The 13003-nt window shown below is 32.2% G+C and overlaps 1 protein-coding gene across 1 annotated transcript in view; it reads left to right on the top strand.

Moving 5' to 3' along the window:
• The first annotated feature begins 9053 nt into the window (after positions 1 to 9053).
• LOC134716743 (NBAS subunit of NRZ tethering complex-like) overlaps positions 9054 to 13003 on the top strand; it is a 103300-nt gene continuing 99350 nt past the window's right edge. The window contains exons 1-3 of the mRNA XM_063579747.1: positions 9054 to 9107; positions 9542 to 9685; positions 10089 to 10261. Coding sequence (XP_063435817.1) covers positions 9054 to 9107; positions 9542 to 9685; positions 10089 to 10261 — 371 coding nt within the window. The remainder of the gene's footprint in view (positions 9108 to 9541; positions 9686 to 10088; positions 10262 to 13003) is intronic.

The raw sequence follows: 13003 nt of genomic DNA, 5'->3' as shown, positions 1-13003 counted from the left end.
GTTTGCAATAAGATCAGTTATAGGGCAACTATGATTTATAGTATGCAGTTGGTTTAGCACAGATACATTTGATTTCCATGAAGATTATTTGGATTTGCCTCCTCAATCATTGTCCATTGACTTATTGTCTTCAAAACTTTTGCATAGTCCACATGTTATTAACATTTGTGATAAGGTCACTTTAAGATGAAACTCTACTTGAAAGTCATTTTCCTGTTGTATGCTGTTAAATGGGCATTGGCAAATCTCATTTCCATGGAGATTTTCTGGCCCCATTTCTTCAATAGTTGTTCATTGACTTTCAAACTCTTGGGGATTTTTTCTTTACATTTTACCTATCGTGTCTGTTTGTTTTGTTCACAAATTGTTGTCAATATCATGAAATTTGATGTGACTGTCATACAAGTGAGAGGTTTAGCTAGCTATAAAACCAGGTTTAATCCACCGTTTTATGCACAAGAAAATGCCCGAACTAAGTCAAGAATATAATTATAGAATAACTAATCAAAGATTTCAAATAGAGAAAAATATTCAATGAGTGACCGAACAACACATTAATTCAAGAATGTCCGAAGCGCATGAGTTAATTATCAGTGTTGTTTGGTCACAAGTTGAATACTTTTCGATATTTGAATTCTTTAATTAGTTATTCTTTTTATTACATTGGCAAAAGGCTTTATTTTAAGGAAATTAATGTAAAACATGTATGGAACCATATTTTTTTTCTACGCATTCACCATTTGTTTTGATCTGTTGTTATTGACATCTTGAAAACGCCTATTGTTGTATGACGTCAGATAGTGAAATAACCACGTTTATTTCACATGTGAAATTATCGGTTTTTATTCAACTGGGAAATCAATGCAATTCATTGCAACCAATGTAATAATATTAATTATCCATTTGTTTGATGTTTTTGGGCTTTTGACTTTGCCATTTGATTAGGGACTTTCCATTTTGATGGGAACCACTATTGTCAGTCAGCAATATTTGGTATACAGTTGTATTAGCATTGGCATATTTTTTTCGATGCAAATGTGTTGGTCCTTCAGTAATAATTAAATTTACCACCTCAATGTTCCTGTGGTAGCCTGTTGCCTCCAGTCCAGGAGGTCATATGTTCGAAGCCCTGCTGGGTCGAAAATTGTTATTTGCTGCATCTCTGTTAAACAAGTGGCATTAAGGACTTGGAGCAAAGACTCAGGCCAGCACAGTTATTGATTTGATCAATGTAAAGATTTTATGGATTTTTCTATTTCTCAGATACTATAAACACTATATTTGGTGTTTGGAAAGATTGTGACCTTGACCTTATTTTGTAGTTCATTAGTCAAAGGTGTTTTTTTGTGTATTTTTTTTCAAGTTAATCATAAACTATAACCAATAGGTCAACTTTATTTGGTGTGAAGAATGATTGTAAGATTTATACCTCTGTCTGGGAGTCTAGCAGGGTTTATCTGACTTGAACTCATGTTCATGGTCCATTGGTCAATGTTAATTTTTCATTGTCATATTTTTTTTTCTCACACAAACTATAAGCAATAGGTCAACTATATTTGGTGTATGGTGTTCATGTTTGTCTGGCAGGGTTCATATGACCTTTGCCTCATTTTATGGTTTATTGCACAATGTTCAGTACAGTTTTCATGCACCTTTATTTTAATAATTTTTGAGCGTGCACAATTTATTGTAATGCCTCTGCATCATTGCTTCAGTTAATTTTATGAGCATTATTTGAATTTCTGAAAAATAGTTCTGTTGATGAGCGAGGTGTAAGCATGTACAAAGCAAGAAAAGAAACAAAAATCAATAAATTCAAATTTTTATTTCATATTTTATAAGACGGAACACTTGGAAGCATACAACATGATACATATCACTGACTTACAAGCTTGTATAAAATAATGAGTCGAGTATGTTAACATGAGGTATAAATGTACAAAAAAACATGTAAATATATTATGACAAATATAGGGTTATAAATAGGAATGACGCAACCAATGAATTTTGAAATACATGAGATACTTTCTAAAAAAAAATGGAGTGGTATGTGATTCAAAATACTGTTGTATTTCCAACAGGATTAGAATATATATAATATCCACATTTTATCTTTAAAACTGGCAATTTTTGTTTATGGTACAAAAGACACTACTTTAAAAGAAAATTTTCAAATATCTTAAATTTATACGAGAACAAAATGTGTATTTACAATCAGGGCTCTCTTAAGAATAAGGTTCTAATATGTCTTTCAAGAAAATGTACATGCACAGTGATGATGATGATGCATCTGTTATAATTCATACAAATTCATGCATTGACTGTCTACAAAAATATTTTATTAAACTGGCCTATTTAATTTCGGTTGTCAATAACAATCACTTATAACAAATAATAAGACAAACATTTTTCAATATGTCAGATGTGTTTTGATCTTAATTCTTTGAATTCCTAAAGATAATACTCATCTGGAATAAACCAAATGACTAATTGAAAAATCCCTTCCAATTGAATTAAAAAAATCAACCTGCAACACTCTTCAACAAAATTGCATTGCAATCTATAAACCACATATGTACTACTTCATTTACAGACTCTCTCACTACTTTCAAAGAGGTGCAAAAGGTCATACTTTTGCTTTTATCTCACAACTTTTGTTTTACAATATAGGACAATTAATGATTTCAATGATTTACACAACGTGACCATCGGACTTACAAAGTCCACAAATAACTTTTAATGAAACAAGATGACACTCTTCTAAAAATAGGCAAAAATGGTGCTGAAAAAAGTTAACCAATTCTTGCTCTATTTGTGATACCTTTTACAATGGGCATATAGGACAAAACCGTATTATGTTGAATAATGCTATCCTCAAAAGAAAATTGTTTTCCTCAAAACACACATTTTCCCCAGAATTTCTGGCTCTGAGGATAACCCTTATTTATATTTACCAGCAATGACTTTATGTTTCAAAAGAATATATATATTAAAGCCAGCTGAACATGCCTTCGTCATTTTATGGTTATAATATAATATTGTTTAATACATAGAGAGTTTGTGATTAAGACACAATTTCATCCTAAATTATTTCAACACTTTTATTTCATAATAAATTTTGAACAAATGGAAATGTGTAACGATTACATAAATATGGGTACTGTAATTTTAGAATAATTCAATATGCCTAAATGATATTTATTTGTTGGATGTAGAAAATGGAATTATCACTTCTGTTTTTTAATTCAAATAACTTGATTTTTGTACTGGTATTCAACAGCATCATACTTATTACTAATGCCCAACTTATCCACCATATTCCAATTTAATTTTCATATCAAACAAGCAATATCACCATGACAATTTTACAACTTTTCATCACAAGAAAAATACACCTTGACAAATAATTTGCCGTACAATAAACTTTCAGTAAACAAGCCTGCTTCGTTCAAAGAGTTTTAATGGCTTACATTATTAAGCAAACATTTCTATAATTTACTCTCTACAAGAGCTAAAGCTTTCCTCACCGTGGGTTCATGAGGGTTTGGATGGGGTTAAATGATTAAAGAATAATGCCCTTAAAAAATGAAGATTAGAGAATAATGAGCCAAAAAATAGAAGATTAGAGAATAAAAGGGTAAATTTTTGGAAGTTTAGAGAAAAAAGGGGTTATTTTTTTAAAGATTAGAGAAAAATGGGGTGAAAATTAAATGTTTACAGAATAACAGACCCCCCCCCCCCCCCCCCCCATCCATACCCTCGTTCATGATATATCACTATAAAAACCAATACAATCCCCTAACTGTAACATTGCCTTTTTACGATGGACAAATAAAAGTTCACTGGTATCATATCTCTAGGTCACCTTTTGGACGATTTTCTCTCCATTTTCTTTCTTCACAGGTTTTGCAACATTTTACCTTGACAAACATTTTGTTACAATGTCCCATACGCCTAAGAGCACGACATACTTTATAACTCATTACATTACTGTCACAAGTGTGTTTCTTTAGCTCTGAAGGATAATAAAAACATGTATACTAACTTGTAGTTATTTTTACTACCTTTATTTACAGGAATTGGTTATTTTTTCAATACAGCTATTCAAGAAGATGATGATAGGCATGCTTGTCAGAGACAAGTGACTGCGCGTCGGACTATCGGGCTGTCGGATTATAGGACTGTCGGACTATCCGTCTGTCGGATTATGGGTCTGACCCCCATACAAACATACGTTTATCATACAACTCAAAATGTAAACAACCAGCTAAAATAAAATGTTATATGTAATCGTCCAACATACATTTATCATACGACTCAAAATGTAAACAACCCCAAAAATACAATGTTATATATGTAATCGTCCAACATACGTTTATCATACGACTCAAAATATAAACAACCCCTAAAAATACAATGTTATAAAGAATCGTCCATAGATCTCCATAGCAATGGAAAGACATAGAATTCACGAATACACGTTTTCCGCTGGTTTTGTCAGTTGGTATGACTGACTCTAGATGATATAACAATAGATATGTCAGCTGATAAAATATTCAATAGATTTTTGTTGGTTGAAATGTCCCTGAAATGATGGGATTATGCAGCACATGTACGTATCCCTTCACCAGTTACTGGCTTCAGTTTTGAATATAGACTAGAGTAGACACTAAATGTGTACAAACCTGACATCTAACTATGTTGTAGAAAATGTGATCATCAATTCATCAAAAATATATACACAGAGAACAATATATTTCACAATAAATATGCATTAATCCAAATTTACATGCATTCATACGGTCCCAATAGAAGAAATTCCCGCGGTAATGTCATGTGATATAAACATGGAATATTGTCCACACCGATACAAGAATACGTAGAATAACAATTGTGGACACAGCAATAAGATCAGATATAAGACCCTCATGAGCTCGGTGTAAAGTAAAAAAAAGAAAGTAAAACTCAATTATTAAATAAATTTGCGCGATTAACCTGGAAGTTAAGACTAATAAAAATTTGCGTCTATCGAGTCATTGCACAAAGTGAGTCATTGTATCTTGATATTTAAAAGACTAAGTTTGAATACACAGCGATCAAACTCTACTCACTACTACTCGAGACTCGAACCTTACTTCCGGTGTAAACATAAACACTGAGGACCAACTTATTCCATTTTTTACCTTTCAAGATGATGTTTTACCAAGTATGTGTTTTTATACTAACTGTATCATTACATCAGCAAACAGAGCAGCTTAGGTTTAACAATCTTAATGTAGTGCCACATTTTAACATTATTTCTGACATATTTTACTGTCAAAACTCGACAGGCACGTACAACGTAACCCTAGCGAACGACCTAGATATTGAATTTCACTTCATGATTTTTTATCACATAAAACACAGCAGGCGATGCCCACCATCTATCCCAGTTGAGTTTAAACAACGACATCACAGACTTCTGATACTTCTCGTTATAAGTGGTGATATTTCACTCAACCCAGGACCAGCTAAACATCCATGCGGTCACTGCTATAAAGCAGTTGCGAAAAACCACCGTGCAGTATTATGTGAGGCTTGCAACTACTGGTGGCACATTAAATGTGCCAATATTGCACCTACCAGTTACAATGTTCTATGTAACTCTGAAGAACCGTGGTTATGCAATGACTGTAATTCATTTAAGTTTACCAATTCATTTTTTGATATTTCCTTACAAAACTCTACATGTATGAACACTAGCAACTCATAGTCATCTTCAGAAAGTTCAGGGTCTGACATCTTCACTGAACTTAGAGAAGCTAGGAAAAAGCATATAAACAACTTTCATATATGCCATTTAGACATTAACAGTATGCGGTACACGTTTGATGAACTTAAACCAATTCTACTTGATAAAATTGTTGACTGTCTGATTATTTCTGAGACCAAATTAGACTCTTCTTTTAAAGACTCCTTATTTGAAGTCGACGGGTATAAGCTACAGCGAAGAGACCGTACTGACCATGGAGGAGGTATAGCTACTTTCATGCGAGCTGACATACCAGCCAGAAGAAGACTTGACATTGAATGTAAGACTCTTGAAAACATTGTTTATGAGATTACTCTTGATAAAACTAAATGGTTAATTTGTGCTATTTTATATCGTTCACCATCAATGGCGAACAATATTTTTTATGACTCCATAAATATACTATTAGATAAAGGTTCCAAATTTATAGAAAATTATATGGTTATTGGTGATCTTAACTATGATTTTATGGTTAAAAGCAAATCACAAATATTAGAGGATATATGTGACATTTTTGATCTGTCAAATATAGTGAAAAAACCTACATGCTATATGAAAGGGTATGAACCATCACTTGTAGATGTTATTCTTACAAATAGAACAAATCTTTGTTTCAAAACACTGAATTTTAACACTGGTGTTAGTGATTGTCATCATATGATATCTACTTTTATAAAAGGTCATACACCTAATTGTGTAAACAGTAAGACACAATACAGAAGTTTTAAATCTTTTAATGTTGATAATTATATTAATGATCTTGATAATATAAATTTTTTACATGATTCAGATGAATGTATAGATGATATAAATTTGGTATATAATGATTTTGAAACAAAAGTCTCAGATGTGATAAATTGTCATGCACCAATGAAATACAGATACCCTCGAAAAAACTCAGTACCATATATGAATAGAGAATTAAGAAAAGCTATTTTTCACAAACAAATGCTGAGAACAAAATTTGAAAAATACAAAACAAGCAAAACTTGGGAAGCATATAGAAGACAAAGAAATATGGTCACAAAATTAAAAAGAAAATCAGTGAACATTTATTTTCAAGAAAGATGTGCTGGAGGACAAAAATCAAAACACTTTTATAGCACAGTCAAACCATTTTTATCTAAAAAATCTACCTGTCGCCAACAAAAAATTGTACTTGTGGATGATAATAAAATTTTAAACGATACTAAAGATGTCTGTGACAACTTTAATACTTTTTTTGTTAATGTTGCCAATGACATAGGCAAAGGTACTATTTTTGAAGAAAAAACACATCCTAGTATTTTAAAAATTAAATCTCACATACAACATGATAAACCTTTTGATTTTAAACCTATACATGTTGACACAGTAAACAAACTTGTGAAAAAGATCAATATAAAAAAAGCTACTGGCGTAGATCAAATATCATCTAAACTACTACGAGCTGGTGCACCAGTACTCAACAAACACATAACAACATTAATAAATAACACCATAGAATCCAGTGAGTTTCCCAACAGACTCAAAGAAGCTCAGGTTGTACCATTACATAAAAAGAATGATCCACTTGATAAAAAGAACTATAGACCTGTGAGCATTTTACCAACAATTTCAAAAGTCTATGAAATGGTTATGTCTGACCAGTTAACTGAATTTTTTGAGAATATATTTCATGCTTTTTTATGTGCATTCAGAAAAGGTCATGGATGTCAGACAACTTTGCTGAGACTCCTTGAAGATTGGAAAACAGCTTTGGATAATAATATGTATGTGGCAGCTATTCTTATGGATCTTTCGAAAGCTTTTGACTGTTTACCTCATGATATTCTTTTAAGTAAATTATCTGCCTACGGTCTTTCTTCTAAATCAGTGAAATTACTTCAAAATTATCTTACAGATCGTAGGCAAGAAATCAAACTTCAGGGAGTACTCAGCAGTTGGGCTGACATCCAGAAAGGGGTACCCCAAGGCTCAATCCTGGGGCCCCTATTATTTAATATTTTTATTAACGACATATTTTATTTTATTGAACATGGTACCTTGTATAATTATGCAGATGACAATACTCTGTCTTATGCTGACAATGATTTTGATATTTTATTATGTACACTCGAAAGAGAAAGTGCTGTTTTAATTGACTGGTTCAGATTTAATTGTATGCAGGCAAATCCTGACAAATTCCAAGCCATTGCAGTTGGAAATAAAACATTTGCAAAAAAGCCTGTTTTTAATATACAGTCAGCAAAAATTTCCTGTGATGAGATTGTCAAACTTTTGGGTTTTGATATTGACTATCAACTTAATTTTAATCACCACATTAAAAATATTTGTCGTAAAGCATCCCAACAACTGAATGTTTTGAAGCGCATTGGCTGCTACCTTACTAAATTGAATAAACTGACAATTTTCCACACATTTATTTTATCTAATTTTAATTTTTGTCCTTTGGCATGGCATTTTTGCAACAAAAATAACACCACCAAATTGGAAAAAAATCAGGAAAGGGCTTTACGATTTATATATGAAGACTATGTTAGTTCATATGATGAACTACTTTTACGAGCAAAGGTTCCATCACTGAAAATAAGACGTATGCGTAACATGGCTATTGAGTGTTTTAAAATTTTATATAAATTGTCACCACCATGCTTACATGATTTAGTTGTATTGAAAGACTGTAAATATAATTTTAGATATTCTAATATTGTACATATACTTAGGGTCCGAACAACAACCTATGGTAAGAACTCTTTTAAATACACAGCTGCTGTTTTATGGAATGATCTACCTGATGATTTTAGAAAAATTTCTAATTTTAGTCAGTTCAAAAATATTCTAAAGTCATAGAATGGAAATGACTGTAAGTGCACAGTTTGTGCAGACTTTTAGTTAATATATTATGCAAATCTATTTACCATCTAGATCATATCCCATTTTTTCAATTTTTATGCTATGCATTTTTACCAGCTTTTATGCCTAGTTTACACTTATATGCTTTTAGCCTTAACACCTAGCTTATGCTTATATTCTGCTTTTAGTGCTTCATTTTTGTGCTGTGATATTTATTGCATGTGTACTATATTATGTATTGTGTTGTTATAAATGTTGTACTGTTATATAAATGTCTCATATGTCGGTTAAAAGCTCATTAGAGCTTATGTTTGTCTATGTTTTATATACCATGCCGACTCTAAATAAAGCTTATTTATATTTATTTATTTTTCGAGTGAACCCCCTAAATAAAATAATACTGTGTTCTTGACGACTTCCCACCGCGATGATCGATAGAAATAATAGTTTACTATATAGTATGTTAACTATCAATAGTAAGGTAAATATACCCAGTTTTTACATGCTAAAGTTTCCCACTTTGGCTCAAAATAGATCTTATGTTTCTTTTAATTGTAATTAAAAATGTTTTTAACATTAATATGACATTTTGTAGTAACTGTAATTTTTTTTTCTACATTTAATTCTTTGAATTATTTCAAGAAATCTATGTTAACTTAGTTGATAATTAACTGCAAAAAACAAATGCCTATTGTATAAAAAAAATCTATATTCACTCAATATTAAATCCTAGCCGGCTTAGAAAGGTTTAGACAGTGGAAGATCTTTAAAACCGATCAAGGTTGTTAAACAAGCCCATAGTAGTTACAGGAAAGGAAAATGAAGCAAAATTAATTATATTCAGGTAGTTGATATGACAAAGGAATAGGGTTATATTGTTTTCACATCCTATGCTAAGGTTTATTCTTGTTTCAGTCACTTATTCTGTCTCGTTGTACTGGTGCAGTGACAGTTTCATCAACAAAGACTTTGAAGAATTTACTAGGAACCTCTCCGGAATGGTTTGAACCATCATCCCCTGTGACTGGGGTTCATCATGATGGATTTCTAGGATTAGAGGTAAAGTTGACACATTTACTTTAGTTGTACACTGCATTTATTTTTATGCCAATTTTTGTTAATTTTGCTCACTTAGCCTGAAATTATGAACGTTCAAGCTTGGCATTATTTTCTTACTGACAGATATACACCTTATCCCTATTTGTCTGCCATTACTAAACATCACAAAGGTTCCTGTAAAATTTTGATGTCATTATACAAAATATATGACGCCACAATGAAAAGGTGATTGTTGTATGGAATGGGAAGTTTGACAGATTCTTGGGTCAATCGGTAATAGCGATAAGGTGTATTCTAGTTTAAGATCTTTCTCGAAAGAAGAAACAATTTTAATTTTTTTTCACTATCTGAAATTAAGTCTATATGCAATTCAGATAATAAAGGTACAATTTTTTCCTTGAAGGTTGAATGTGTGTTCCCTCAGAAAAGAAGACTTGGTGATACAACGGAAGAAGAATTTGAAGACAGTGATGATGAAGAAACTTCTTTTGTTTCCAAGACAACCAAACTAACAAAAGATGTCCTTTATTACGTTACAGACATGGAAAGATTTCAACCACCAAGAAAAAGACCAAAGTAGGATTAATAGATGTTCAGAAATCAGAAATAAAGTGTTAACATCATCAATATATAATATAAATCAATTGCTTTAAAAAGCAATTGTAAACGGTCTTTCCCCCCTTGAAACATAGATTGATGGGGCGGGGGGGGGGGGGGTGTTTGTTTGTTTGTTTTGTTTGTTTGTTTGTTTGTTTGTTTGTTTGTTTGTTTGTTTCTGTAAGGGGTCTAGTATTGTGTTACCGGAGAAGTTTCATGTTTAGTTTGGAAAGTTTTTATTTTATTTTAGGTCCAGCGCGCGCGCCAGATTGAGGAGACACCACGTGACGCGTGTTTATATTAAGAAAAACTTAGTCTTTTTATTTCTCTTTAGGTCGGGACGTTGGACAGACAACATCTATAGAGATGGAATGTACACAATGTAATTTCTTTGGTCATTATAGGAAATTGACATTTTGATCACAGTTCACCAGCAGTGCATGATTTGGATTTAATTGATCCGGTGCAACTTTAAAAGACGTTTAAGGATTATTTTCTTAAAATGTACATTTTTCAGCACCAGTTTGTAACAGATAAGTTTTTAAATCCAGGAGCGGACATTTTTATTGTAGGATTTCATTGAGAATTACGGACCTAGCAAGCGATTTTTACGGCATTGCCATTCTTTTTCTCTAGGAAAAGTCTTGAGAGATATCGGCACCACGTTGTTTTATGAACATTTAGTACATGTATGCCCTGCTGACTGTAAATTTTGGGATCGATTGGACTTGTAGTTTCAGTGTTTAAGTGATAACAAGGAGGTGGATTTTTTTTTCAGAAGAGATGTAAGAACAATATTAAAGTTCAATTCTTCTTGAATAATTGATAGGTCTTTCCTTCAATTTTCTTTTAATTATACTGTCATTAATAAATATATCATATATATTGATTGATTTATTTATTGATTATTTGGTTTGTTGGTTGGTTGATTGGTTTATTAATTAAACACTTGATATAGTGTCTCTTGAAGCATGCGAAAAAAAGAGATCTTGGATTCCGTATTAAACACATGAAACGGAAACATACATTAATTAATGGAATGGATTGATTGCAATTGATTGATTGATTGATTGATTGGTTGGTTGGTTGGTTGGTTGGTTAAACACATTGTTTGATTAAACACGTAGGATAGGGTTAATTTAAACAAGCGAAAAAAAATGAGATATTAGACTCCGTTTTAAACACATGAAGCGGAAACATGCATTGATTGATAGATTGATTGGTTGGTTGGTTTAATATGTTGGTTAAACACGTTGGATAGGCTCAATTAAAACAAGCGAAAATAAAAGAGACCTTGGATCCCGTATGAAACACCTGAAACGGAAACATGCATTGATTGATTTATTGGTTGGTTGGTTAAACACGTTGGTTAAACACGTTGGTTGGTTAAACACGTTGGTTAAACACGTTGGTTGGTTAAACATGTTGGATAGGCTCAATTAGAACAAGCCAAAAAGGAGGCCTTGGATCCCGTATTAAACACATAAAACGGAAACATGCATTAATTGATTGATTGGTTGATTGATTGAATGGTTGGTTAAACACGTTGGTTTAACATGTTGGTTTGATAAACATGTTGGATATGCTCAATTAAAACAAGCGAGAAAAAAACAACCTTGGATCCCGTATATAACACATGAAACGGACACATGCATTGATTGATTGATTGATTGATAGATCGATTGATTGATTGGTTGGTTAAACACGTTGATTACACATGTTGGTTAAACACTTTGGTTAAACACGTTGGAAAGGGTCAATTTAATCGAGCAAAAAAAAAAAGATACCTTGAACCCCGTATTTAACACATGAAACGGAAACATGCATGCATTGATTGATTGATTGATTGATTGATTGATTGATTGATTGATTGATTAGTTGGTTGGTTGGTTGGTTGGTTGGTTGGTTGGTTACATACGTTGGATAGGGTCAAATAGAACAACCGAGAGAGAAAACGACGAAACCTTGGACCCCGTATTGAACACATGAAACGGAAACAAGCATGGCCGTACTTTAACCTATAATGGTTTAATTTTTAAATTGTTATTTGGATGGAGAGTTGTCTCATTGGCACTCACACCACATCTTCCTATATCTATTGATTGATTAATTGATTGATTGATTGGACGCAAAACGAAAATATAACAATAACCAACGACAACCACATTTTAGCATATTTATGCACCTTTATTGCTAGGATTTCAAATACTCCGGTGGTCGGATATTGAAAAAAGATTTAGTATAATTTAAATCTTCACTTTGATAGCTGTTTTTTTTTTAGATTTGAAAAGTTTGTGACAAATCTAATCATCGTGAGAAAGATTGAGTTATTCCTCTTTGTACTGAATATGGTATCAACTTTGTGATATTTGTTGATAAATTGGAAAAAACTCGTTATTGGAATACATTTGCGAGAGGAAACAGTATACCATGTTCGGTTAACGGGTCAGCATACGGCTTTGTGCATTGTTGAAGGCCGTCCGGCGAGTTATAAATGTTAATTTCTAGGTCATTTGATTAGCTTTAGAGAGTTGTCTTATCGAGAATCGTACCACATCTTTTTTTATATAAAAGGTAAATAAGTACATGTAGGAAATTCTTTATGTCTGCTTAAATGATTTCTGTCATTTGGTCGTTGTAGTAAGTGGTCTAATTTGGCAATCATACCACATTTAAAAAACTCAGTTTCAACTTTATGGGACTTAACTTCATCAAAACTAC

This window comes from Mytilus trossulus, chromosome 4 (genome assembly GCF_036588685.1).
Source record: "Mytilus trossulus isolate FHL-02 chromosome 4, PNRI_Mtr1.1.1.hap1, whole genome shotgun sequence".
NCBI classification, from domain to species: domain Eukaryota; kingdom Metazoa; phylum Mollusca; class Bivalvia; order Mytilida; family Mytilidae; genus Mytilus; species Mytilus trossulus.
Note: the sequence above shows the minus strand (reverse complement) of the source record. Positions and strands in the feature narration are given on the sequence as shown.